General features: G+C 33.6%; 1 protein-coding gene across 3 annotated transcripts in view; it reads right to left on the bottom strand.

Annotated features, from left to right (window-relative positions):
* Positions 1 to 6,104: 6,104 nt before the first annotated feature.
* The window catches only part of IBTK (inhibitor of Bruton tyrosine kinase), a 108,096-nt gene continuing 87,393 nt past the window's right edge, over positions 6,105 to 26,807 (bottom strand). For all 3 annotated transcript variants that reach the window (XM_028108088.2, XM_028108090.2, XM_028108089.2), the window contains 4 exons: positions 19,027 to 19,161; positions 8,886 to 8,957; positions 8,344 to 8,476; positions 6,105 to 7,372 (listed from right to left, as the gene is read on the bottom strand). In XM_028108088.2, the coding sequence (XP_027963889.1) occupies positions 7,241 to 7,372; positions 8,344 to 8,476; positions 8,886 to 8,957; positions 19,027 to 19,161 (472 nt within the window). In that variant the 3' untranslated portion in view covers positions 6,105 to 7,240. The remainder of the gene's footprint in view (positions 7,373 to 8,343; positions 8,477 to 8,885; positions 8,958 to 19,026; positions 19,162 to 26,807) is intronic.

The following is a 26,807-nucleotide window of genomic DNA, read 5'->3' as shown; positions in this document are numbered from 1 at the left end:
TTTAAATATTTGGTAGAACTCATCAGTAAGGCTGTCTGGTCCTGCACTTTTGTTTGCTTGGAGGTTTTTGATGGCCAGTTCAATCTCCTGAACAGGAATTAGTCTGTTCGGATTTTCTTTTTATGATTCAGTCTTGGTAGGTTGTGTGTTTCTAGGAATTTATCCACTTATTATAGGTTTTCAAATTTGTTGGTATGTAATTGTTCATAGTAACTTATGGATCCTTTTTATTTCTGTACTCTTAGTTGTAACATCTCTTTCAAATTTTGTGTCCTCTTTTTTTTCCCCTTGGAGGGTCTTGCTAAAGGTTTGTCAATTTTATTTACCTTTTCAAAAATCAGCTCTTAGTTTCATTGATACACGTAAGTGTTTTTTTAGTTTCTATTTCCTTTATTTCCATTTTGATCTTTGTTATTTCCCTCCTACTACTAATTTTGGACTTCATTTGTTTTTCCTGCTCTAGTTTGTTGAGGTATAAAGTTAGGTTGAGATTTTTTTTTTGTTTCTTGATGTAGACGTTTATTGCTATGAATTGCCCTCTTAGAAACACCTTTGCTGCATCCTCTAAGTTTTATTATGTTGTATTTCTATTATCATTTTTCCCAAGGTATTTTTTTTCTCTTTTGATTTGTCCTTTAACTCATTGGTTGTTCAGTAGCATGTCGTTTAATCACCAGATTATTTCTGAATTTTCCAGTTTTCTTCCTGTGATTGATTCTAGTTTATACCATTGTGGTCAGAAACGATGCTTGATATGATTTCAGTCATCTTAAATTTATTAAGACTTGTTTAGTGGCCTAACTTATGATCTATCCTGGAGAATATTCCATGTGCACTTGAAAAGAATGTGTATTCTGTTGTTTCTGGATGGAATGTTCAGTATATAACTGTTAAGTCCATCTGGTTTAACATGTCATTTAAGTACATTATTTCCTTATTGATTTCCTCTTTGGATGATCTTTGGAAAAACTATTATTTTCTTTATATCAAGTTATAATTAGGACTAGTGGATTTTAGGGCACCCAAGGAAATTCAAAACCTTCTTAAAACCATACTAAATATTTGAGATTTAAAGGGAATTGTAAGCAATTTATAAATATTCCCCTTTTGCTATCAATTAATAAAAAGCCCTCTGTTTCGTGATAAAATTTAAGCTTTTAAATTTATATAGTAAGTGTTTTCCACTCTGTTACTGGCCTTCTCTGTGCTATGAAAAGTAGATTGTCAAGCCAAGCATAACTTCCCTTTTTTTTTCACCTCAAAATGTCCTCTGTACTGTGTTTTTTTTTAAACTTTAGCATGCAACAGAATCCCCTGGAGAGCCTGTTAAAACACAGATTGCAGGGTTCCACTCCAAGTTTCAGATTCAGTAGAACTGGAGTAGAGCTCAATAATTTGCATTTCTCACATGTTCCCAGTAATTTTGATATTCTTAATCTGGAGACCAAACTGAGAACCACTGATCTATGATTATACTCAATTACTCCCCTTCAGTTTAAGAGAAATAAATAACACTTCTCTCCAATAAATTTTACTGTACTCTTGATTCCATTTCATTATTATCTGCAATTATTCCCTCTATTCCCAGCTCTCCAATCTCTGTATGTACTGACTTCTTCCTTTCTGCCTTCTTGATGAGTAGACTTCCATTTTTAGAAAACACAAAAAACAGGTGTGCCATCTAACTACCATTTTTGTCTCTCATGCATTTACCTGTTCACTGCCAAATTTCTAGATATAATATCCTTGAACCAAAACCTCTACATTCTCTTACTTTTCTTCATTACTTGGATCATCTCTGAATCAATTAAGAGTCACAGCAGGCAACAGGTAGCACTCTCAACTTGGGTAAATTATTAACTATAAAAGTATGGGCAGGACATAGGGGAAACTACAATGGATACTGCAGTAACCTGAGCTAGAAACAATGAGATGATCCTTTTTCATTCCTAGATCTGAATGAGTGAGAAGAAGCAACACTTAACAGAATCTGGAGAGAATGTTCCATGGGAGCTCTGACCTTCTGGTGAGGAGTGTAATCCATAGCAACACCATGGAGGTAGGAGACGGGGGGGGAAAAAAAAAGGTTCAGTCTCTTTCCTCCTGTCAATATGCCAATATTACACTAGTTGCTCCAAACTGGTTAAAGCAACCAGAGGCCAGAAGGAAAATGAGCTAGTTGATAAAGTTCTAGAGTTCAGCCTCATGAGACAGGATAGTGGAGAGAAGGACAGAGAATGGATCTGAAGTGCAAATAGATGATATCCAGCACAATCCATACCTTTTGATCTTCAGCCTCTATTCTTGTCCTTTATTTAGGTAACAATTTCTGCTCTCAACACAAAACAAAATTCTATAAGCTGCTATTTCATAAGATGATGTCAATTCAGTCATATTCTTCTTATGAACACATGGAATAATCTCTAAGATTATACATATGTAAGATGATAAAATACATCTATCAATTTAAAAGGATTGAAACAATACAAAATAGGTTCTCCAAATTTAACAAAATTAAAACAGAAACAAAAGGATACTTAGAGAAATTCCCAAATATTTTGAAATTAAACAATATACCTTTAAATAATCCATGGTTCAAAAAAGTAATCAAAAGGAAATTAAAAAATATTTTGAACTGAATGAAAATGAAAACACAACATATAAAAATTTATGGAATGCAGGTAAAGCAGTGCTAAATGGTAAATTTATAGCTTTAAATGCCTATATTTGGAAAAAAGCTCTTAAATCAGTAATCTAGGCTTAAACATCTAGAAAAAGAACAGTAAAAGCTAAAGCAAGCAGAAAAAAGGAAATAATGAAGATCAGGGTTAAAACCAATGGTAAAAAAATGGAAAAAATCAATGAACCCCAAAGTTGATTCTTTGAATAGATCAACAAAATTAATATGATCAGGGAAAAAAAAGAGAAAACACAGAACCAAAATCCAGAATGAAAGTGGAGACCTCAACACCAATCTTACAGAGATTAAAAGGATTAGAAATACTGTGAAGAACTTTAGGCCAACAAACTAGACAATTTAGATAAAGTCCTAGAAACATATTGAAACTGACTCAAGAAGATATTTAAAAAAATTTCAGTAAGACTGCAACCTGTACAGAAAGACACTGAATGTTTTCACACAAAGAAAAGCCCACATCCAGATGGCTTCAGTTGTTAATGCTAGCAAACATTTAAATAAGAAGTAACCAATTATTTATAAACAGTTCCAGAAAAGAGGAGGAATACTCAACCCATTCTATGAGGCCATTATTACACTGATTCTAAAGCCAAAAAAATAGAACAAAAGAAAACCACAGACCAATATCTCTTGAATTATAGAAGCAAAAATCCTCAATTATAAGCAAATCCAGTATCTCTTTTCAGGTGCTGTTAATGGTCCATTTCTTGACTTACTGGTAAATCACTGAGCTGAATATTTTTGTCTTTTGCACTTATCTGTGTTATGGTTCAAGATTTTAAATAAAACACATAAAAGAAAGGAATGCTTAGTCTGTGCCTTCCAAGTATAAGTAATTTAGTGAAAGATAAAGACTAATAGGAAAACAGAAGTAATGGCAGAATATGACAAAGTACCCTATAAGGTATAGAGTGTTAAAAGGAAATGGGGACACAGTCGATCCATGTATACTACTGTTTTTTTTTCTTTTGAGAAGCTATGGGGAGGAAAAAAAAAACAAAAAAGTTGATGAAGTAAATAGAATTTGGGTTGCCTTAACCATGGATAAAGAGAATTTCAGTAGGTGAAGAGAAAGAAATATTTAGGCAGAGAATCTGTATGAACAAAGCAAAATCTATTTGGGAGAAATACCAGGTTAAGTTTGGCTCTACCACCACATGTAGAGATGGGGGGAAAAAAATCACTTGAAGGCCAAACCGAGATAATATGAACTTACTCAAAGTGTAGAGGGAGTTATTTAAGTTTTAAGTTTTCAAAGCACAGACAAGACCTATGTATGCTTTTGGGCTATTAGTTTGGGAATTAACAAGTTTAATGGATTGGACCAGGCAGATGGAAAAAGGGATAGCAGCTAAGGGACTAAAGAAGTGGTTCTTAACCATGTTCTCAACCTTTCAGGAGTTAGTGAGATCAAAACCATTTTCATAACTTGTCATTTGCCATTTTCTATCTCAGTCTCTCAAGTTCCCAGATACTATATGACAAGTGACACTGCAACAGATTGAATGCAGAAGCAGCTAGGAGAATCTAGGAGTCCTCTACTAACCCAGACAGCAAAGACCTAAACCTGAAATACCGAGTTACAGGTTTTTATATATAAAAATATAAAATGATCCCAATCTTCTTAATTTTGTTTTGTAAAATAGTTACATTTTTATTAAAAATGTTATTTAACATATGGTTTATGATTTTTAAAGGAACTGAATTTTTACAGTTCTAATTTTGAATACATTAAATAAAAACAGATGTAACAGATATAAACAAAAGCTCTTTGGAATTCTCAATAATTTTTCATCAGTATAAACCTTTGGTCCTGGGACCAAGAGGTCTGAGAATTTTTAGAAAGAAAAAAGGACATAAAACACAATGGTAGTAATGAGAATGAAATGGAAAAGGTTAAATGATAGGCATTGGACAAACAATAAATGTGGGGGCAAACGGGGAAAGAGATAAAGTAGAATCAAGAAGTTCAGCCCGAATGACTTAGAAGAATGACAAAATAAGAGATAAGGAAATAAAAAAGATCAGGAAGTTTGGGGGTATCAAGAATTCGGTTTTGACACAAATGAAATGCCAGCCAAGCAGCCAAGTAGAGAGACATATAAAAAAAAACAAAAACGTAAAGACTAAGATACAGTTTGATGGTTATGTGTGTAGGAAAGACCAGGTTGTTCTGGTATATCTTACATATTGAGCATCACTTCAAGCGAAAAAGATACACATAAGCAGTACCATAAGTCTTGGATCACTTGTCCCCAATTCTTTGGTGGAAGGTTGTTTAAGTTTCTTCTGAAAAGCTCTCTTAAATGGACAATTCTGGAAGCTTCTGGTTACATTTATCTTTTCTAAGTGCTTTTTTTGTATGTTCTCAGTCTTAGTTAAATTGCTATAGACAATTAGCAATTTCTAAGAGGCACGGCTCTAGGGGAATCAGAAAAGACAGACTTCATTCTCATTAGTCACTTTCTCTGGAGTTCACATTCTTTTTTTTTTTTTTTTTATAAAATGAAGACAATATGCAAGGTTAATCTATTGGGCTTCTTCAGATCTAAAATTTTATGAAACAGCTATTAACACCCTTATCATTAGCAAACATGATATTATGTTTGTTCTATGATTGTTTTGGTCAATCTTAAAAACCTCTTCACTCCCCTGATCCTTTAAATTGACAATTTCTAGATTTTCTTCAATTCTATTAAGTCTTGAAATCAAGGGATTAAAGCTGAATTATTACAGGCAGAATAATATTGTTGGGGGAAAAAAAAAACATCACTTTCCTGGGCTTTTTGGTGGTAAAGTATTAGGTTTCTATCTTCATGGAATTGTTTATGAAAAGTTATAGTGTATAGCATGCTTAATCTTTTCTTTTACTAGCAAAAGAATTTTTTCCCAATGAAATTTTATATAACACCTCACTATATAAAATGGACTATAAAGGGCAACGCTCTAATGGAGGTTTGTAAAGGCCTAAAGCCCCACAGACTCAGTCAGCCCTTGTCCCTCCTTCACATCCCATCCAACAAAGGCTCTTTAGGGTGCTTCCCAGGCAACATGGAGTGCACTCTGAAAACCATTACTTTATAGCACCTTTAAAATGTTAAAGATGCCAATATGTATTAAGAATCAAAGCTTCATGTGAAATAAAGCAATTACTTCAGAAGGCCTCTTTACTGCAACTTCAATAAAACATTATAAAATCCATTTCTTCTCAATTTAAACATAATATAAAACTTATCACAGACACATCTTAGGAAAACTGCCTTTTTTAAGTGGTGAAGGAATGAATACACAGCATCAATGCAAACAATACCAGCTATAATACAGTAGATCAGGAGGAATAATTAGTAATTCCTCCTGAGGTAGATGTCAATATAAAATATTAAATACACATTAACAGTAGAATGGATCAAGATTATTTTTTATTGCACATTTGCTTACAAATTTAGGTAGAGCTAAACCTCTAGTATTAAGTTAGTTTCAGCCATATTTCAATCACCTGAATTACAGCAGTGAATAGCCTATATGTTCCCCTAGGATTATGTTTCAGAAACTAGAACATTAACCTTCCCAATTTGTCTAGTTAACTGGAGCACAGGTTTAACATTTGTTTTTAAAAAATTTAACCACTCAAAACTCAAATAGCATACTGTAAAGAAAACAATGTTTATCTCTATTCATTAACTCAGGCTCAGAGAACTTCTGATTACATAATATTGTAAAGGGTCTTCAAAACTATTCAATTCTTGTAGGTATAATTAAGCATTTATTTTGGAAAATTTTAATATTTTGAGAAATTGATTCTCTCATAATCAGGCTTTTATAAGGTCTTCCCTCCCCACCAAAAAAACAACACACAATGACTCCAAATTTAATAAAAGAACCATTATCGTGGACAAAAGCTTCAGAATAGTATTCACATTCTCTTTTCACTGTACTCTGTAGTTTAATGCAAAATGTGCATACAAATTGAAATAATATGGCATTTGAGCAGTCCATGCTTTAAACAGATCTAGAACATTGATGGCCTGATCAAAAAAGACGCAAGAATGAAAACAACTACTATTGCAAACATAAAATTTTGGCCATTAATGGATCAGAAGTAATGGCTGATGCTCCTACTTTAAGTTCATCGATATCATATATATATAAAAAAAAAGGGTGACAACAGATATTTGGCAATATCTTCTTATTTATCCCAAATTCTCAAATGGAAAGTTATTTTTAATGCCTCACACTTAAATTTTATACTTCAATCACTCATGTTTTCCTTTTCAGACTGTTCAGGAGAAATAATTCTACTTAAATTTTTAACCTAGTACGTTTTTCCTCTTACACAGTTTTACATAAAAAGTTACTAAAAATCAATTCTGTGGCATTTGTTTTTAATCATACAAACATTATATACCTATACTGCACTAAAGAAATTAGATCCTTTCTTACTCTATCTAGAACGATATTACCAAATTTGTAAGAACTCTTTTCCATAACTCTGCTTTATAATAATCATGATTTATGAAAAATGCATTTCAACTCCACAGCAAATTAGCATCCATGCTTATTCCACATAGGTACTGCTAGTGGTCCCTGTGGTGTCCTTTCAACAATGACAAACTCATCAGGGTTGCCAAATGCCTCATAGAAAACCAATAAATCTTGTATCGCACGCTCTTCAATCTGAAAAAAGGGTGGGAAAAAAAACTTGCTTTAATCTTTTAGCAGGATTATAATAGCTTTCCAGTTTCCTTTTGCAGAAGTCCCACTTTCTATGAATACAATGCAGCAGAATTAAATTAGGTATCCTGCTATCCCCATGGCAAGTAGAAGGCTTAAAGCCTGAAGAATAATCAGATGCCCGCCCTCTCTTGAATTTTAATCTTGTGCAGAAAGAAAAAAACCCTGAAAATAGTTGTTGGAATCCATTCATTCCAATAACTTCAGTGAGATACTTTCTGCTATACAAGTCTTCTAATTCTTCAGGGCAACTATGGGTCTTATCTGTTTCCAAGCCTGGCTCCCTGGTCCTTCAACTAAATCTGTGGAATTTTAATATCCCTCTAATAATTTCTCTTTTCCATAAGTTAGCCAAAGTTGGTATCTGTGGCTTACAACCTAAGAACACTTACTGATACAGAAGCACTAGATAATGCCAAGTTCATTACTGATCACTTTTATTCTTTTTAATATATATATATATTTATATATATATTTATTTTCTAAAGAGCATGCACAAGTGTGGTGGGAGGGGAGAGGGAGAGAGAGAAACTTAAGCTCCACTGCCCAGTGTGGAGCCAGAAAGGGGCTCAATCTCATGACCCTGAGATGATGACCTGAGCCAAAATCAAGAGTCACATGCTTAACGGATTGAGCCACCCAGGTGCCCCATTGATCATTTTTAAAAACTAAAACAGTCCAAACCATCACCAGTGCTTAAAAAAAAAAAAAAAATCACCCTTGTGACAATTTAGTCTAAATTAATTATCCTGAATTCCTTCAATTAATACTATTGAGTGCCTCAATTTAGTTTTATGTAACATTTTAATGTGATAAATATATGCACCTCTGTGATGAAAATAAACATAATTTTCTTAAGATGAAATGTAGTATAGTTCTTCTCTAAATTAAGTCCATAAAGGCACATTACTTACCTGAATCAAAGCCAAGGGTTTTTCTCGACTTCTGATAAGAGCTGCTTCCTGCTGTAGTTCTTCTTCTACAATAGATGCAAAAGTGACTGGGGCTACCATGGAAGGAGCAGTCAATGAAGAAGACAGCCAGGGACTGAAAGAATAGTAACATGAGTTCTCATTCATCTTCCCAAATTTTTGCATATAAATTTTCCTCTGAAATATTCTTCAACAGTGTTACATTTTCCCCCCCAGTGACCTACAATATAAAGGGACTTGGAAGCTTTTGCATTCTCTTTACAGAATGGTGAGGTGAGAAACAGAGGAAAGGAGAGCTAATATTTTATTTGGATCAGTGTTATAGAGAAAACTTTAGAAAACACCAAAAGGATGGATGGAGCAGAAATGATATAACCAAACAGAAAAGTAACTCAAACTGTGGAGCAGACAGTAGTCAGAAAACTCATTCTATTCAATATACTACTCCCAATTTTTAATATTATCTTTCACTGCTAAACAACAGCCTAGCTTTGGAGGCTCCAAAGCTAATCAATTAGCCTTACTTGTGACTGTCTATAAGTGGTAAATCTGAAATATGGTTGCCTTCTGGTCCTGGGGTACCATGAGTCGAGTATCTGCAAAACAAATGCCAAAAGTAGAGATTAAAACTTCTACTAATATTAGTAAAACTGTTTATTAACAGAAATACAGAGGAAGAATTATAAGTCCTGACTTAGGATACAACTTAATGTGTGCAGTCAGACTTACCTTTAAAATTGTAAGTAAAAAAAAACCTATGCCTGGGTGTCTCAGTCAGTTAAGCGTCTGCCTTCAGATCTAAGAGTCTGGGATCTAAGGGTCCTGGGATCGAGCCCCACATCTGGGCTCCCTGCTCAGTGGGGAGTCTGCTTCTCCCTCTCCCTCTGCCCCTCCCCTGTTTGTATGTGTACATGGGCTCTCTCTCTCAAATAAATAAATAAAAATATTTTTCTTAAAATCCTGTGTATAAAATACCATAGAGGAAGATCTTGCAAGAAATGGTCTATTTTTTCTAATAATATTCATAGAACCATTTACTATTTTCAAACATACATTAGGAAATACAGAAAGCTTTGTATATAAAGTTTTACATTAATAACAGTTTATGAATAAAAGTGAAAAATTAGCACTAAGTTTCAAAATACATACAAACCGGATAATTAGCAACCAAATTTTGTGAGCAACTAATATAGTAAATATTTTGCTAAGCCAGGAATTATAGGATGGTAATATAAGATATAATTTCTATGTTCTAAGAACTCACAAAATGAGGAAACAATAAATAAAATGAAGTATAGCAGAAAATATAATTTAAGACACTAACAAGGACTATAAAAATCAAAAAAGATTTGGTCATTTGAGAGAGCCTCATGGAGAAGACAATAAAAGAGGTGTAGGATGAGGGGTTAGGAAGTATTCCTGTAAGGGAAAAACTTAACAAAGGTACTACAGAGACTGGCCTAATTGTGGAATTTTACAGCTAGAAAAGTACCTAGAAATTATCTGGATTAATCAAATGCCCTCTTTCAGGAATGAGCAAACTTAGGCTTAGGCAGGTTTAACAGAAAGTCAAAGAATGAACAAACCGGGCCTAAAATATTGACTTCCTGATTCATTTATGGATCATTTGTGGAGTGACTAGGTATGTGTAGCACTATGGTACTGAAAATCAGGCTGATTAAAACTTAGTCCCTTTAGGAGGGAAAACTGAAAGGGGAGAAATCAGAGAGGATGATGAACCATGAGAGACTATGGACTCCGGGAAACAAACTGAGGGTTTCAGAGGGGAGGGGCAGCAGGGGGATGGGGTAGCAGGGTGATAGGTATCGAGGAGGGCATGTGTTGTGATAAGCACTGGGTGTTATACACAAGTATTGAGTCACTGAACACTACATCAAAAACTAATGATACATTATACACTGGCTAACTGAACATAAAAACAAAATTCAGTCCCTTCCCTCTAAAAATTCTGAGGGGAGAGATTTAAAAATGTATTTATAAAGAATGATAAAACAATGTGAGATAAAACAATTGATACTTGTACCAATTTGCATAAAGTAGTATGGATTCACAGGAGAAATTGACATGTGGGCATATGCTATTGGCTTCACTGAAGAAATGTTATTAAAGCTGAGGAGAGTGGCACTGAAGTAGGGTTTTTGGTTGTACAAATACATGAAATGGTAAAAGACTTTGGTGGCTTAAGTAAAGATAGGCTGTTCTTTTCAATAAATAGAATGATAGGATTAAGAATTTGGAAGAGATTAAAAGAGAAATAAAATTAAAATGAGCCAGTAGGGCCAGAGAACAAAGTGCATTGAAAGCTAAAACGTTTAGACTTGATGTATGGACAAATAAATTTATTGAGAGTATTTTCATATATACTACCTATTTAATCTTTCCAATACTCTATAAAGCATGTAGTATTTACATTACAGTGATTAGGGAATTTAGACTCAAAAAATATTTTATATATATATATATAACTGCCTGACATAGGTTGGGAAGTAGCAGAAACAGAACTCAAAGCAGATCTTTTTCACTCAGAGGACAGTATGTTTTCCATTATCACAAACCTGCCTTTATTTCTATTATTTCCCTTAGTTTAGAATACATTCTACTACAAATGTTTTCTTATTCTTTAAGGACTGGCTCAAATACCACCTTCTCTCTGCTCCTACAGCACTTCAACGACTATTATAGAGCTTCCCACACCGTGTTGTTATTGTTTGCACATCTGTCTTAACTGCTAGACTAGTCTCTCAAGGTACAGCACTGTGCCTCATTCATGTGTCCAACAGAACACCTGGAATACAGTTATTTGTAAAAACAGAATTAAAGAATAAATAACAGAATCAGAAAGCCAAAGGATTTTAAGTATGAGATAAAAGCAGGGTTTTTTTTTTTTTCTTTTTAAGTTCCTCATTCCTCTGAATTACTGGTAACTTTTTTCTTCTAGATTTTAGGTACTGAATGAAGTGAAAATAGTATAGTTATATGTTCTTAGTTTTAAGTTCTAGGACTTGAAATCTACTGGATGCTTGACCTACAACGTCCAAAATAAGAAGTCTCCAGGATGAAGTAGAAGACTTCTAGCCAAGAGAAAAATGAAGCTAAGGAGATGAAGCTGAGGAATAAATGTTACAAGATGAACAGAATCTAGACTAGAATAACTACAAAATAAATAGAAAAAAATTCTACATTCTGATGGAAGAGAGAGCTACCTTAGGCAGAGACTAAATGCAAATTCCCATGGTTAAGTTCCTTGAAAAGTCCTAGGAAGGAAGGAAGGAAGGAGAAGGAAGGAGAAGAAGGGGAAAGGAAGGGGAAGAAGGAGAAAGGAAGGGGAAGGGGAAGAAAGAGAAAAGAAAGAAAAAAGAAAAAGACAAAAAAAAAAGGGTCTTAAAGTCAGTCCGAGGCTAGAGATTAGAGGCCTTCTAGGGCACTAAAGCATAATATGCTAGCCTCTATTAGGTGTATACATAAAAGTGTTAAATACAGGCCCAGTCCCTTAAATGTGTTTGAAATATCTAGTTGGTAAGTCTAAATGAGCACACATAAAAGTTAAATGAATGACTTGAGTGGTGCTCAAAAATCCCTCCCCGGTATCTGGGATTGGCTAAAAATTTTGACACTTTCAAAGAAATGGAAAAATATTGTAGAATCAATTGTTAATAAGTAAGAAGCAGCAGCTACAAGCTGTCTGTGAAAATGGTATGGTACTGGCTAAAACAAATTGAGTATCAGGACTAAAGTATCTTATATAGGCCTTGTTAAATCACAGTTGAGCAATCAGAGCTTAAGTATAACAATTTACCTGTATAACATTTTATAATTTATAAGGTACTTCCATATACGCTGTCAGATATAAGCCTTATGATAGACATTACTGTTCTTATTTCAGATGTGATGAATCTGGTTCAGAAAGGTTCACAGAGGGCTACTGTGTTAGACTGAAACTCAAATCTGTTTTATAAGATTGTAATCTCAGAAGTCTTTCCATTAATGGTTTTCAGTGGATAATCTCATTAGTTATAAATTTATCCAAACAACTGAAAGTCCATGAAAATTTCATCATAGAATGAAGTAAAACTATTAAATAGAGCTATGATTAAACAAATACCAAAAACATACTAAGCTTTCAGATAATAAATACAGGTATTTGTAACACAGAAACAGACCTCTCAATAGACAATCTGTGATAAGAATTGGCCTTCTGAAAATAAAAGCAATATTAAAAGGCTGGCAAAAATAAAATCCTCTTTCAGAGGTTTTTGTTCAAACTGAACATTAATCTTACCAAATTTAGGCTTTGAGAATAAATTACTTCTTACTCGTACCATTGACTTTTAACTTTTTAAGGAATTCTGTATTAGCTTAATTACAAAGATTTTTGTGTAAGTTTAGAGCTGATATAATTTTTGTCTCACAAGTAGTTTTCCTTACCAATAAGAAACACAAGATCAGTTTCTGCCCAGAATTACATAAAGGGGTGTTTAAGTGGAAGGAAAATGAAAGAAAACACATGAAAATGAAAAAGAACACATAAGTAACAATAAACACATAAATTCCACAAATCCCTCTTTTCTGCATTTTAATATCCCCAAATAACATTGCCATTCCTGGATTTCCCTAGCCTTGAGAGAAAAAAAAAAAAAATCACATTTTCTACAATTAAAACAAGAATATAAGATTTGAGGAATTTCCTAAGATGAACTCCATTACACTTGCCACACAAATTCTCTAAAGGACCACAGCATTTGTCTTCCAGCTATAATTCTATTACCTCTATTTACACTGCCTCTATTACACTTCTCCTCTCTTAAAAATCTCATCCTATGTTCAAAAGCTTGTGGCAATAGATCAGTATTTTTCTAATACTATTTATATGACCATACATATAATGACCAAATATTTGGCACTGAATAAGAAAAGTGTTTATGAACTATTACTCAAGCCCTTCTTCAGTTGGGTTTTTCCTGACAATTCCAATCCACCGTCATTTTTTCCCCTCTCTGAACCACTTACCTGGCATTTAAATCATATACTGCTTGTGACTTAATACTGTTACACTGTATTGCAATTTCACTCTTTACTTTTCATTTAACTTTCATGTGTGCTCATTTAGACTTACCAACTAGATACTTCAAATACATTTAAGGGACTAGGCCTGTATTTAACACTTTTATGTATACACCTAATAGAGGCCAGCAGAATGTTGTGCATATGTAATTTGGTGAATTACTATTTTACTTTGTTTTATTATTTCCTTTTTAAAAAAGCTCACTTATGATTTCACATTTTCTGTAATAAAATTAAAAATGAAAGTCAAGCTGTTTCCATTCTCAGTCATCATATATTATACAGTGATCAGTGATAATATACAGCTATTTAAAACATTTACTTCCACTTACCGAACAGCCAATCTATGGATGGCATGACACTATTATACACTCCTTTATAATACTCCTGTATTATAGTGTATACCATTATAACACTCCTGTATAATATTGTATACTATTATACACTCCTTTACAATTTCCAAACCAGTGTAATAGCAGAAGCCACTTTTCACAATTAAGAGCCTTAATGTTATAGCACACTCTAGTGATCAACTATGAAACCAGATCTTCAATATTGTAAGACAGACTTATACAAATAAGAAAATTTCAATCTATAGTGTTAATATTTAAAATGTAAAAATACTACAGAAATGAACTTAATACTCATGCCTCACAATTTACACACTTAAGGCATACACTATAACTTACTCATTAGAAACAAATCTTACCTGAAACAGCTACAATTTTACCTCATTTATTCATCTGTTCTCACTGAGCATCTTGTTCTCACTGAAAATATTCTAAGCATTGGTAATTCAGTGAGGAGCAGAGATCAATCTCTCATTGAGATGATTCTCTTCTCCTATGCTTTCATTGAATATATGTTAGATACACAGATATTAAAGTATTTGTAGTTGAAAACATTAAAGATTCACACTAATAATAACTGAAAAGTGTGAGGAGTGAGAAGTGCTATGGGAACATATCATAGAAAACTGACCCACTAAGGGAAGTCTGACTTCTCCAAAGAATATGACTGAATAGAGACTGAAAGAAGAATCAGAGTGAACTAGTCAAAGGGGAGGTAAGTGGCAAGAAGTAAATGGCATTTGAGAAACTGAGAGAAGAAGATAACAAGAATCCAGAGATGTTAAAAGAGAAAGATAAGAGGTTGGAAGAAAACAGACTATGCAGGCCTTAAAGTCCAGATAAGAATTCTATCTTTTACCCTAAGAACAGTAAGACCTGCCATCTCAAAAAAGAACATAACTGGCTTGGTATATTGGAGAAGAAGATAGGTTATGCCAAGACCAGTTAGGAGGCTACTCAGGTGGCCCAGGTGAAAGATCACAGTAATCTTTTTTTTTTTTAAGATTTTTTTATTTATTTGACAGAGAGAAAGAAAGCGAGAGAAGGAACACAAGCAGGGGGAGTGGGAGAAGCAGGCTTCCCGCCAAGCAGGGAGCCCGATGCGGGGCTTGATCCCAGGACCCTGGGATCATGACCTGAGCCGAAGGCAGTCACTTAACGACTGAGCCACCCAGGAGCCCCAAGACCACAGTAATCTGAATGAGGGTAAAACAGTGGAGATAAAATTTAATATATGATTTGAGGAATATTTAAGAGCTAAAACTGGCATGTCCTGATGATAGACTGAATATTGGTCAGGAAGATGGAATATAAAAGACTTACAAATGCCATTTAACAAGGAAGGAAACTCAGAAAGAACAGGCTTTTTTAAAGAGAACTTTATTCTTTAAGCATTATGATACACTTTTTTGTTTCCAACTAACCATAGAATATTCCATTCTTTTCATGAAGAACTGGACTCCATATATGCATTTTTTTAATTGAAGTAGAATTGACATACAATGCCATATTTGTTTTAGGTGTACAAGAGTGATTAACAATTCTATATATTATGCTATGGTAACCACAAGTGTAGTCACCATCTATCACCATACAATGTTATGTTGTTGACTATATTGTTGACTATATTCCTTATGCTGTACTTTTCATCCCCGTGATTTACTTATTTTATAACTGGAAGTTTGTAGCTCTTAATCCCCTTCATCTATTTTGCCCATCCTTCCAACCCCCTCCCCTCTGGCAACCACCTACCCATTCTCTGTATTTATAGACATAAATGTTTTGCTTGTTTCTTTTGTTTTGTTAGACTCCACTTAAAAGTGAAATTACATGGTATCTGTCTTTCTCTGACTTATTTCACTTAGCATAGTACCCTCTAGGTCCATCCATGTTCTCACAAATGGCAAGATCTAATTCTTTATGACTAAGTAATATTCCCTCTCTCTCTCTTCTTTATCCATTAATCTATTGACGGACACTTATGTTGCTTCCATATCTTTGCTATTGTAAAAAAAAAATGCAACAAATATAGGGGTGCATATATCTTTTTGAATTCATATTTTTGTTTTCTTTGGGTAAATCAGGAAGAAAAAGGAAGAATGGGCTGTTTTGTATTTTTGTTTGATTTTATGAAAGGGGTTTGAGGAAAACATTGGTTTTAGACAAAGTTAAAATATTTCTGAACATCCAAGTAGGATGGAGTTATGAAGAAGACACCTGAGTATGTCTGAAGCTCAGATGATAGTTGTGGGCAGGCAATATAGTTTTTGAGGCTTTAGTGTATAGGTGATAACTGAAAATAGAAGCTCATGAAATGGTGTAGAAAGAATATAAAGGGAAATGAAAAGATGACCTGTAATTGAACTTCAAGTAGAATGAGTCATATAAAAAGTTCATGGTTTTGGCAATATGGAGGTCACTGCTGAACTTAGCCTGAACTATTTCAGTTTAGTAATGGGACTGGAAGCCAGACTGGATTAAGAAGTGATTAGGAGCTGACAGCTCTTTTGAGAAATCTGGCTGTGAAGGGAGTAGGGGATTGGTGATGATAGGACAACTGTTAGAAGAAAGTGTGGGGGATGACTGAGGGATTCATTACCTCACCCAGATCACACGAGAGAGATCTAACACATATACAAAACCAGATGGGAGGTATCCACCTAAAAGGACAAGGCTGAATATCCACAAGAAAAGAGAAGGATAATTAATAGCTTAAGGCATTTAAAGTGGAAAGGAATGAAGATACCAGCACAGGTATAAATATTAACCATAGGAAAAATAACTCTTCCAGTGCAAAACAAGAAAGGAAAAAAATGAATAAAAATAGATGCAGGTTTGTGTTTCACAGTTAAGAAAATAAGGAAGTTACATGTCTTTCTATTTAAAAGCCTGGTCTATATCACTTATCACACAACTTACAAAAACCAGTGGTATTCTTATGTTTCTCTTATAACAATAAAAAGACTATATTCAATTTTTAAAAATATTGTGATAGATGCAGGATCATTACAGAGTATAACAATCAATTTTTTTAATTTCTAAAAAAATTTGGAATCAAAAAACGTAATGAGATGTACAGACTTTTTAAAACATTTGTTTAGAATTATGTACATAATAGACACATTCATGAAATATATAAACATAAATGCATGTGTATGTGTACAGTGGCACTCAAAAGCAGTTGAAAATAAACATTTTTACTGTGAGACTTTAACAACACTTAAAAGCCTACCTGTCACTTAGGAATGGAATAAAATGCCCTTCCCTCAACATCTTTAAGAATACAACTTACAAAATACTGAATAGTTTTACATTGTTTAGGTTTAGTCATATTCAGTGTATCATAAAATGTTCACCAAACTTTGTTAGTACTTTTTTTCTGAAATACATTTTGAAACTAATAAAAAAAAATGCATTCAAATACTTTTAATACATTGATCACTGGCATGTTAACTTCTGTTGCCAGGTTAATTCACTTCTATATCAATTCAAGAAGAAAATTTATTCTGCCATCTTTGTTTAAATGAAGTATGCTCTGAGAGAATCTTAAATCATAACTATTCAGTCAGAATTTTCTTAATATTAGACAATTAAAATAAATGCTGAAATAAATGTTGAGGCTGATATAATTTTTCATTATGTTTTATATACTTAATTGTGTAAGGTTTCTCTTCTCTTTTGGACTGTGTGTTCTCTACGGGCAGGGGCTCTGTTAATTTTATCACTGTAACTAAATATTTGTCAATTTTAAGACTACAAATGTCTTACATCACATCCAGTTCTGTATTTATGACCCTAACAGCCTTAATATTCTCACTTTTTCATAAGTAAGCATATAAAAAGTTTATCTATTTGATATGTTAGAGATACATTTAAGACTTTTATAGTATTCCACTTATAAAAGTTTTCACAAAGATAGGGAGATAGACCAAATGATTTCTTCAGATTCTTTCTGATCTCCGATTTTCCATATTGTAAGTAAATGGCTCAAGACCTTTGGTCCCAACTGTACATTATAATAAGGCAGCCAGTCACACAATATCAACAATGAAAATGTTTAGAGTTCATCTAAACCAGTAATTTACAGTGTTGTTGTTAGAAGACTGACAGTTCCTCCAGAGTTGCTTACAGGGCAGGTATGATGAGGTTAAACTATAGTATGGTTCCCAGAACCCTCTTCTTGGTACAATCACAGAAATTTATACTAACCTGTTGATAATACTGGAATTAGACATAAGATTTCACATTAAAAACGGTTTAGGGGGAAAAGGTTTAACAAATAGTGTTAAAAAAGCTTTATCATTATGTAAAACGATATTAATCTGGTCACAGCTGACATTTTTAATTACATTTTTGTTTTGTCTAAAATACTTTAGGGTTTAATATCTTTGGGAGACGTCATATTAGCAGAAATAAGAAAAAAAATCCATTTAGCCAACCAACTTGAAACACAGTTCTTTCTTCCAACATTGGACTATCTAATGCTCCAAGAATGATCCTTTTTGTACAATGATTAAGAGAATTTACATAACATGGCAGAAAAGGTACTTTTATTAGAAAATTGCTTTTAAATTATGTTTAGATTTTTCATGTTCCATGTAGGCATTTAAAATATGAAACATCTTTTAAAATATATTGAACTTTAAAAACTAGTATCTAAAACAGCTAGAGAAAAAACTGGAAACACCCAAAGGTCCATCAACAGATGCAGATATATGGGTTGCTTTATCACAATGAAATACTACTAAGCAATAAAGTGGGATGAACTAATGATACACATAGCAACTTGGATGAATCAAAAACTACTGAGTAAAACAGAATTTTTAAAAGTACAGACTAAATGATCCTATAGGTATAAAACTAGAATATACAACATAGTCTCTACTGACATGAGGATTAGTAGCTGCATAGAGACTAAAACGGGGAAGGGAGGAAGAGATTACCAAGGGGCATGAGGAAACTTTTGAGAATGATTGTTATAGTCATCGTCTTGAATGTAGCTGGTAATGGCTTCACAGGTGCATATATATGCCAAAACATCAAACTGTACACTTCAGATTTATACAGTTTACTGTAAGACAATTATACCACAATAAAGCTACAAAAAAATAGACATGTTAATTTTTAATGTAAAAGAATGTGTAAAACTCTGCCTGATAAATTTTTAAAGGTTATTTCAGAATGTAAAACCAATACAGAATTTCTTAAGGTAAAAATATGTTTAACTTATTACCTTTCAACTTTTGGAGCCGGGGAATTGTCTATTCCTTTAAAACAAACTTTTTTGACATGATCTCCAGTAATAGATTTTTTTTCTTCTAAGAAATCCCGGAATGACTTGGATGAAACTGAATGCAGAGAAGATGCCCTGCAAAAGACAACAGAGATCATGTTAAAACATCCATTTTTTAAAAGGTCATTGCTAGAAATCACAAGGAGAAAAGGGAGAGAATGTATACAAAAATTTTACAGTGATGATACATAGTTTTTAATGTGATGTTGGATTCTTGCTGTCAGTTGTGAACTAATCAAAATGATGTGATAAAACAATGGAGACCAACACTGAAGATAACCCAGATGTTGAAATTAGCAATGATATTAAAAACAAGTGTTAAAACTATGTCTCTGGCAACAATAAAAAGTGCTCAGAATAAACTGAAAAATAAGCTCAGGGAAAAGAAACTATGAAAAAGAACAAAATAGAAGTTCAAGAACTTTTAATACAATATTTAAAAAACAAAATTCACCGGATGGACTTAACAGCCAGAAAAGAATCAGTAAAACTGAAGATAAATGAACAGAAATTTTAAACTGAACAGAGGGAAGAAAAGATTGAAAAAACATTCTGCCACGGGGACTTATCAGATAATATCAAAAGGTCTACCATAAGTGTAACTGGGAGGACCAGAAGGAGAGGTTAGAAATATGGCAGACAAAAATATTTAAAGAAACAATAGCCAAGCATTCCCCAAATCTGGTGGAAGATATAAAGATTTTAGCAAACTCCAAAGATCAATCTAAAGAAAGCCATACTTAGGTACATAATGAGCAAGCTGCTAAAAACCAAAGATCAAAAGAAAATCTTGAAAGCTTCTTGAAAGAAATACAACACAGTATGAAAACACCTAGCTTATTAGAAACAGGGAAAGCCAAGACAGTGGAACATCTTTAATTCAATGAAAGGTAGGAAAAAAAAGCTATTGATCCAGTATTCTATATGGGTGAACTTGGACAAGGATCCTCTCCAAGTCAGGATCAGAAACAATTACAGTCCTGGCTGAACCTTGATTACAGCAGTGTGGGAGACCTGAGCCAGGGGCACCCATAAGCAGTAACAGTGAAGCCTGACCTAAAGGAACTATGAGACAATAAACAGATTGTTTTAAGCCATTGTTTAGAGATAATCTGTTACAAAGCAATAGATAACTAATATAAGATACCACTGGAATTAAAAAGATAATAAAGATTATAAGTAACTTTATGTAAATAAATTTGACAACTTAGATAAAATGGACAAATATCTTGAAAAAACAATTTATTAGGGGCACCTGGGCGGCTCAGTTGGTTAAGTGTATGATTTTGGCTCAGGACATGATCTCTGGGGTTATGGGATCAAGCCCTGTGCTCAGTGGGGAGTCTGCTTCCCCTCTCCCTCTGCCCCTCCCCCTCCTCAGGCACACTCTCTCTCTGAAATAAATCTTTAAAAAAATATTTATCAAAGAAAAAATATGAAAAAATATATAGACCTATCTCTATTTCAAAAATTGAATTAATACCACCAGTTTTAATTGTAGAAATTGACAAATTGATTCTAAAATGTATATGGGAATACAAAAAACCTAAGCCAAAGTATTCTTTTTTTCTTTTTATTAACATAAAATGTATTATTTGTTTCAGGGGTACAGGTCTGTGATTCATCAGTCTTACACAATCCACAGTGCTCATAATAGCACATACCCTCCCCAGTGTCCATCACCCAGCCACCCCATCCCTCCCACCCCCCTCCACTCCAGAAACCCTCAGTTTGTTCCCTGAGATTAACAATCTCTTATGGTTTGTCTTCTTCTCTGGTTTTGTCTTGTTTCATTTTACTCTCCCTTCCCCTACGATCCTCTACCTTATTTCTCAAATTCCTCATATCAGTGAGATCATATGATACTTGTTTTTCTCATGATTGACTTATTTCGCTTTGCATAATACCCTCTAGTTCCATCCACATCATTGCAAATGGCAAGATTTCATTTTTTGATGGTTGTGTAATATTCCACTGTATATATATACACCACATCTTCTTTATTAATTCATCTATTAATAGACATCTAGGCTCTTTCCATAGTTTGGCTATTGTGGACATTGCTGCTATAAAATTGGGGTACACATGCCCCTTCAGATCACTACATTTGTATCTTTGGGGTAAATACCCCATAGTGCAACTGCTGGGGGGTAGGGTAGCTCTATTTTGAGGAAACTCCATACTGTTTTCCAGAGTGGCTGCACCAGCTTGCATTCCCACCAGTTGTGTAAGAGAGTTCCCCTTTCTCTGCATCCTCACCAACTTCTGTCATTCCTGACTTGTTAATTTTAGCCATTCTGACTGGTATGAGGTGGTATTTCATTGAGGTTTTGATTTGGATTTCCCTGATGCCAAGTGATGTTGAGCACTTTTTCACGTGTCTATTGGCCATTTGGATGTCTTCTTTGCAGAAATATCTGTTCATGTCTTCTGCCCATTTCTTGACTGGATTATTCTCTGGGTATTGAGTTTGATAAGTTCTTTATAGATTTTGGATACTAGCCCTTTATCTGATATGTCATTTGCAAATATCTTCTCCCATTCTGTCGGCTGTCTTTTGGTTTTGACTGTTTCCTTTGCTGCGCAGAAGTTTTTTATCTTGATGAAGTCCCAAGAGTTCATTTTTGCCCTTGCTTCCCTTCCTTCTGATGATGTGTCTAGGAAGAAGTTGCTGCTAGCCAAAGTATTCTTAAAGAAATACAAAGTTGGAAGAAGATAAAACAAGTCAGAGTAATCAAGACAGAGTGGTACTGACATAAGGATTAACAAACGGATCAGTGGAAAAGAATAGAGAGCTCAAATATAGATCCTCACATCTATAGTCATTTTAATATAAATAATTAAATTCCCAAAACAATTCAGTGTAAAAGTATTTTATCTATAATAAACAAATGGTTTATAGAAGGAAAAAACCTTTACCTTTATCTCACACCATATCCCAAAATTAATTCAAGGTGGATCACAGACTTAATGTAAAAGCTAAATATCCTAGAAGAAAACAAAACACTATCTTCATAACTTGGTGGTAGGCAAAGGTTTCTAGGGCTTATACAGGAATAAACATCAAATAAAGAAATGGTGAATTAGACTTAACCAAAATTAAAACTTCTGATCAGAAGACACGGTTAAGAAAACAGAAAATATCTGCAAAACATATATTTGACAAATGACTTGTATCCAGACCGTAAAAACAACTCCTAGAGGGGTGCCTGGGTCGCTCAGTCAGCTAAACATCTGCCTTCGACTCAGGTCATGGTCCCAGGGTCCTGGGATTGAGCCCTGCGTGGGGCTCCCAGCTCAGTGGGGAGCCTGCTTATCCCTCTCCCCGCTGCTTATTCTCTCTCTCAAATAAATAAAATCTTTTTTTTTTTAAAAAGAACTCCTAGAACTCAAAATTAAAAAACACAAGTAATAAAAGGCAATTTCAAAAAGCAAGCAAAAACGATTTCAATAGACACTTCACAAAGAAAGATATGCTAATGATCAATAAGCACATAAAATAGTGCTCATTATTCATCAGGGAAACACAAAACCACAACGAGAAGCTGCTATACACCCACCAGAATGGGTAAAATTAATTGACAATATCACATGTTGGCAAGAATATAAAATAACCAATGCTCTCATACATTGTTGATGGGAGGATAAAATGGTACTAATGCTATGGGAAAGGTCTGGCAGTTTCTTAATAAGTAAATATACATTGTATCTGTATAATCCAACAATTGTCCCTAGTATTTATCCAAGAGAAATTAAAATATATGTCTCTAAAAAGGCCCATACAAGAATGTTAACAGCAGCTTTATTCATAATTGCCAAAAACTATTCAATAGGAATAAACACAAATTGTATATTCATACCTTGGAATACTACTGAGTAATAAAAAGGAATAAATCATTGGTATACACAATCCAGATAAATTTGAAAGACATGCTGAATGAAAGAAGCCAGAGAGAAGAAAGTACATATTTCATTCTCCTTATATAAAGTTCTAGAAGAGGCAAAACTAATCTGTGGTCAAAAAAGAAAAAACAGTGGTTGACACTGGTATGGAGGAGGGGGCCAGGATAAAAGAGAAGTTTCTGAAGAAAACTTTGGGATAATGGTAATGCTCAGCAATTTATTAAAAAGATAATAAACAATGACCAAGTGAGGTTTTTTCCCCAGGAATGCAAGGTTGGCCTACAAAAAAAAAATCAATATAAAACATACATTAACAGAATAAAGTAGAAAAATCTTACGGAAAAGGCCTATGATCCAAAATATGACCAATAAAAGGCAAAGATCTGAACGTGCATCCCAAAGATATAAAAATGGCCAATAGGCCCGTAAGAAATGTAAAATAAACCACACCTACTAGTAGCTAAAATGAAAAAGATTAAGTGTACCAAGTATTGGAAAGGATATGTAACAACAGGAACTCGCACACACTGCTGGCAGAAATATAAAACATGACCATTCTGGAACACTGGTGCTTTTCTTATAAATAAGTCTAACATTCACTTAACATATGATCCAGCAATTCCACTCCTATTTACCCAAGAGAAATAAAAACATGTCTATTATGACTTATACATAAATAATAACTTTTTTCATAAAAATATACTGGAAACCCAGTATTTCTCAACAAAAAAGGAAGAAATTATGGGATAAATGCAACAACATGGATGAAGCTCCAAAACTTTAAATTAACAGAAAGCCAGACATAAAATAGAACATTACTGTACTTATATGCCATTTATACAAAATTTGAGAGCAGGCAAGCACTAAGTTATAGTGACAGAAATTTCATCAATGGTGGCATAGGTGGAGACTGAGAAAAGGTACTGGGATGACAGAAATATTTCTTTTTATTTTCATTGGGGTGGTGAATACACAGATGTATACATTTGTCAAAACTCCTATACATAAAATTAGTGCATTTACCATATGTAAATTATATCTTGATAAAGTTACTTTAAAAAACAGTATAGAAAAGGAAATCTGAACTCCTTCCCAAATGACTAAAATAGTTGAAAAATGCCAAGTTTTGGTAAAGAGGTGGAGAAAGCACAACTCATATACCACTGATGAGAATGTTTTGTGATAGCCACGAAAAATGAATATATGCATATCCTATGACCCAGTTATTCCTAGTTATGTACCCAATAGAAATGCAAATGTACTTCACCAAAGACATGAACTAGAACATCTATAGCAACACTAATCTTAATAGTGAAACAACGAAGATATTCAAATGCTAACAAACACTGAATGAATAGATAAGTTGCAGTATATTTACACAGTGGAAATTAGTACTCATCAAAATATGATTGAGTTTCATAAATATGTTGAACAAAGGAAGCCAGACACATTAAAAGAAAATCTACGGAAAGAGAAGTCAGGATAGTGGATGATAAAAAAGATAGTGGGTTGGTGCAGGGGGAGGGGACATAGAAGGGTGGCAGGAGGGGACTGAGAAGATGCTGGTAATGTTACTTCTTGATTTGAGTGCTGGTTGCACAGGATGTGTTCAATTTGTGAAAATTCAACCTATACACTTATGATAACTGTACTTCTAAGTGTATATTGTTTTAATAAAAAGTTACTTAAAATGTAAACCTAATTTTACACTGATAAAATAGAGGAAATAAAAATTAGGTTGATCTAAATACACAAAATTAATCACACCCAACATAGGTATAATACTTTGATAATTAGTTAAAAGTGGAATGTATTTTAGAATAATACCAAAAAACAGGCAAACAATTAAAAATCATCTATACAGACTAATTTAGCTTTCAAAGATTTCATATTCAAATTTTATGATATCAATCTCAATTCAACAATGTTTTATTTTACAATCAACACAAAAACAATTTGTAGGATAATGGGGTTAGGCACATAAGCTCTGTTGCTAGACTGACTAGGTTCAAATTTTAGCTGACCGTGAGAAGTTAACCTTTGTGTTTCAGTTTCCTCATCAATAACATGAGGATACTAATACCATCCCCTTCAGCGTAATGGTTGTTATGAGAATCAAATGTTAATTTATGAAAGAATACTTAAAATAATACCCGATACAGAGAAATGCTATGTTAAGTCTTACTATCCATGATTTTCATAGCATTTAACAAAACTTATTGTGATTTAAGAGAAAAAAAGACAATGAGAACAAAAGTTCTGACATGAAGACATATAATCAGTTATAAAAGGCTTAGTATCTCTTTCCTTCTAAAGTCTTAAAATATTTTAAAAAAATAAAATTAATTTTTCTATTTATCAGAGAGAAAGAGAGAGAGCACAAGCAGGAGGAGCAGCAGAGGGAGAGGGAGAAGCAGGCTCCCTGCTGAGCAGGGAGCCCGATGCGTGACTCAATCCCAGGACCCTGGGATCATGACCCAAGCCGAAAGCAGACGCTCAACCAACTGAGCCACCCAGGCATCCCCCAGAAAAATTAATTTTAAAAGATAACCTTTAGTTATTAGTTATTTAATACACTAGATCTGTACCACATCCTTAGCATCATTTTCAGAATCCTTAACATTAGAGAGTCAAAATTATAAGCAATAATAATATGTAAACAATTTCCATGGCTTTTTTTTTTTCTATTTTTCTTTACTCAGAGAACAAAGTGGTCATGTTACTAAGTGAACACAAATGCTAACAGGGTAATTCCCAAAAAAGTTAAATTCATACTGGCAAGAAATCATGAAGTCCATACCTAAAGTTCGTAAACTATTTGAGATATGCCATAAAAGAGCAAGGCTTTCTAAAATCCTGGATTTTGTCTGAATAGCTCATTTGTACCTAACGCTGATCTAATTACCAAACCATATCTGCAAAACACTTTAACAGGCATCATGTCATTTAATTCTTACAGTAACAACCCTAAAAGATAAGTATTTTTATCATCTCCTTTGTTTAAAAGAAGAGTAAAACCAAAGTTTAGGGATCACCAGAGAGAAGGCAGAACTGGGATCCAAATCCAGTTCTTAATGATCATAGAACTCATCCTTTATCTAGTCTACCGCTGCCTTCAGTAAGAAATCAAGACATTTCTTATGAAGTGCTAAAGATAACACAAATACGAAGAAGATACTGATGATACACAGTACGTCTTGTTACCATATGACCTAAGCAAAACAAAACAAAAAATTTTTACCAAATTTCTATTTGCTCAGTAAAGATTAGATCAATCAATACAAAACATCTCACATAAGATTTTTCTAAGAAAAAAGAAAAGTTCACCAAAAATGTAATACATGTTAAGGAAATCAGTTAATCATGTGGCCATATTACAAATCAAGTTACAATTTATTAAAATATAAATGCCTATCATATATTTGATTAGACAATGTTGAAGGTGCTATGCTAAATGTTTCATGCTTTAACTCAGTTTCAGCTTCATAATACCCCTGTGAAATAGGTACTGTTTTTAGCTCTATTTATGGATAAGGAAAGTAAGAGATTAAATAACTGATCTAAGTTTATATTGCTACCAAGTAACAGATCCATGATTTAAACTCAAACAAGGCTCACTCCAGAACCCTGGGTTAATCACAGTATATACTGCTGTCCATATATAAAAGTCATTTGCTCTAAGTAAAACCTTAAATCACATCAGAGCAATCTTCCTTATAGATTTCTATCAGAAACATGACCTATCTAGGAATTCATGCTAAAAATATTTCTTCAAAAGGAACTTACCTATGACTTGACCACAAAATTTTTCCCAAAAC

This window comes from Eumetopias jubatus, unplaced genomic scaffold, assembly GCF_037043125.1.
Source record: "Eumetopias jubatus isolate StellerSeaLion01/CBP00866 unplaced genomic scaffold, mEumJub1_p1.0 scaffold_6, whole genome shotgun sequence".
In the NCBI taxonomy this organism is placed as follows: Eukaryota; Metazoa; Chordata; class Mammalia; order Carnivora; family Otariidae; genus Eumetopias; species Eumetopias jubatus.
Note: the sequence above shows the minus strand (reverse complement) of the source record. Positions and strands in the feature narration are given on the sequence as shown.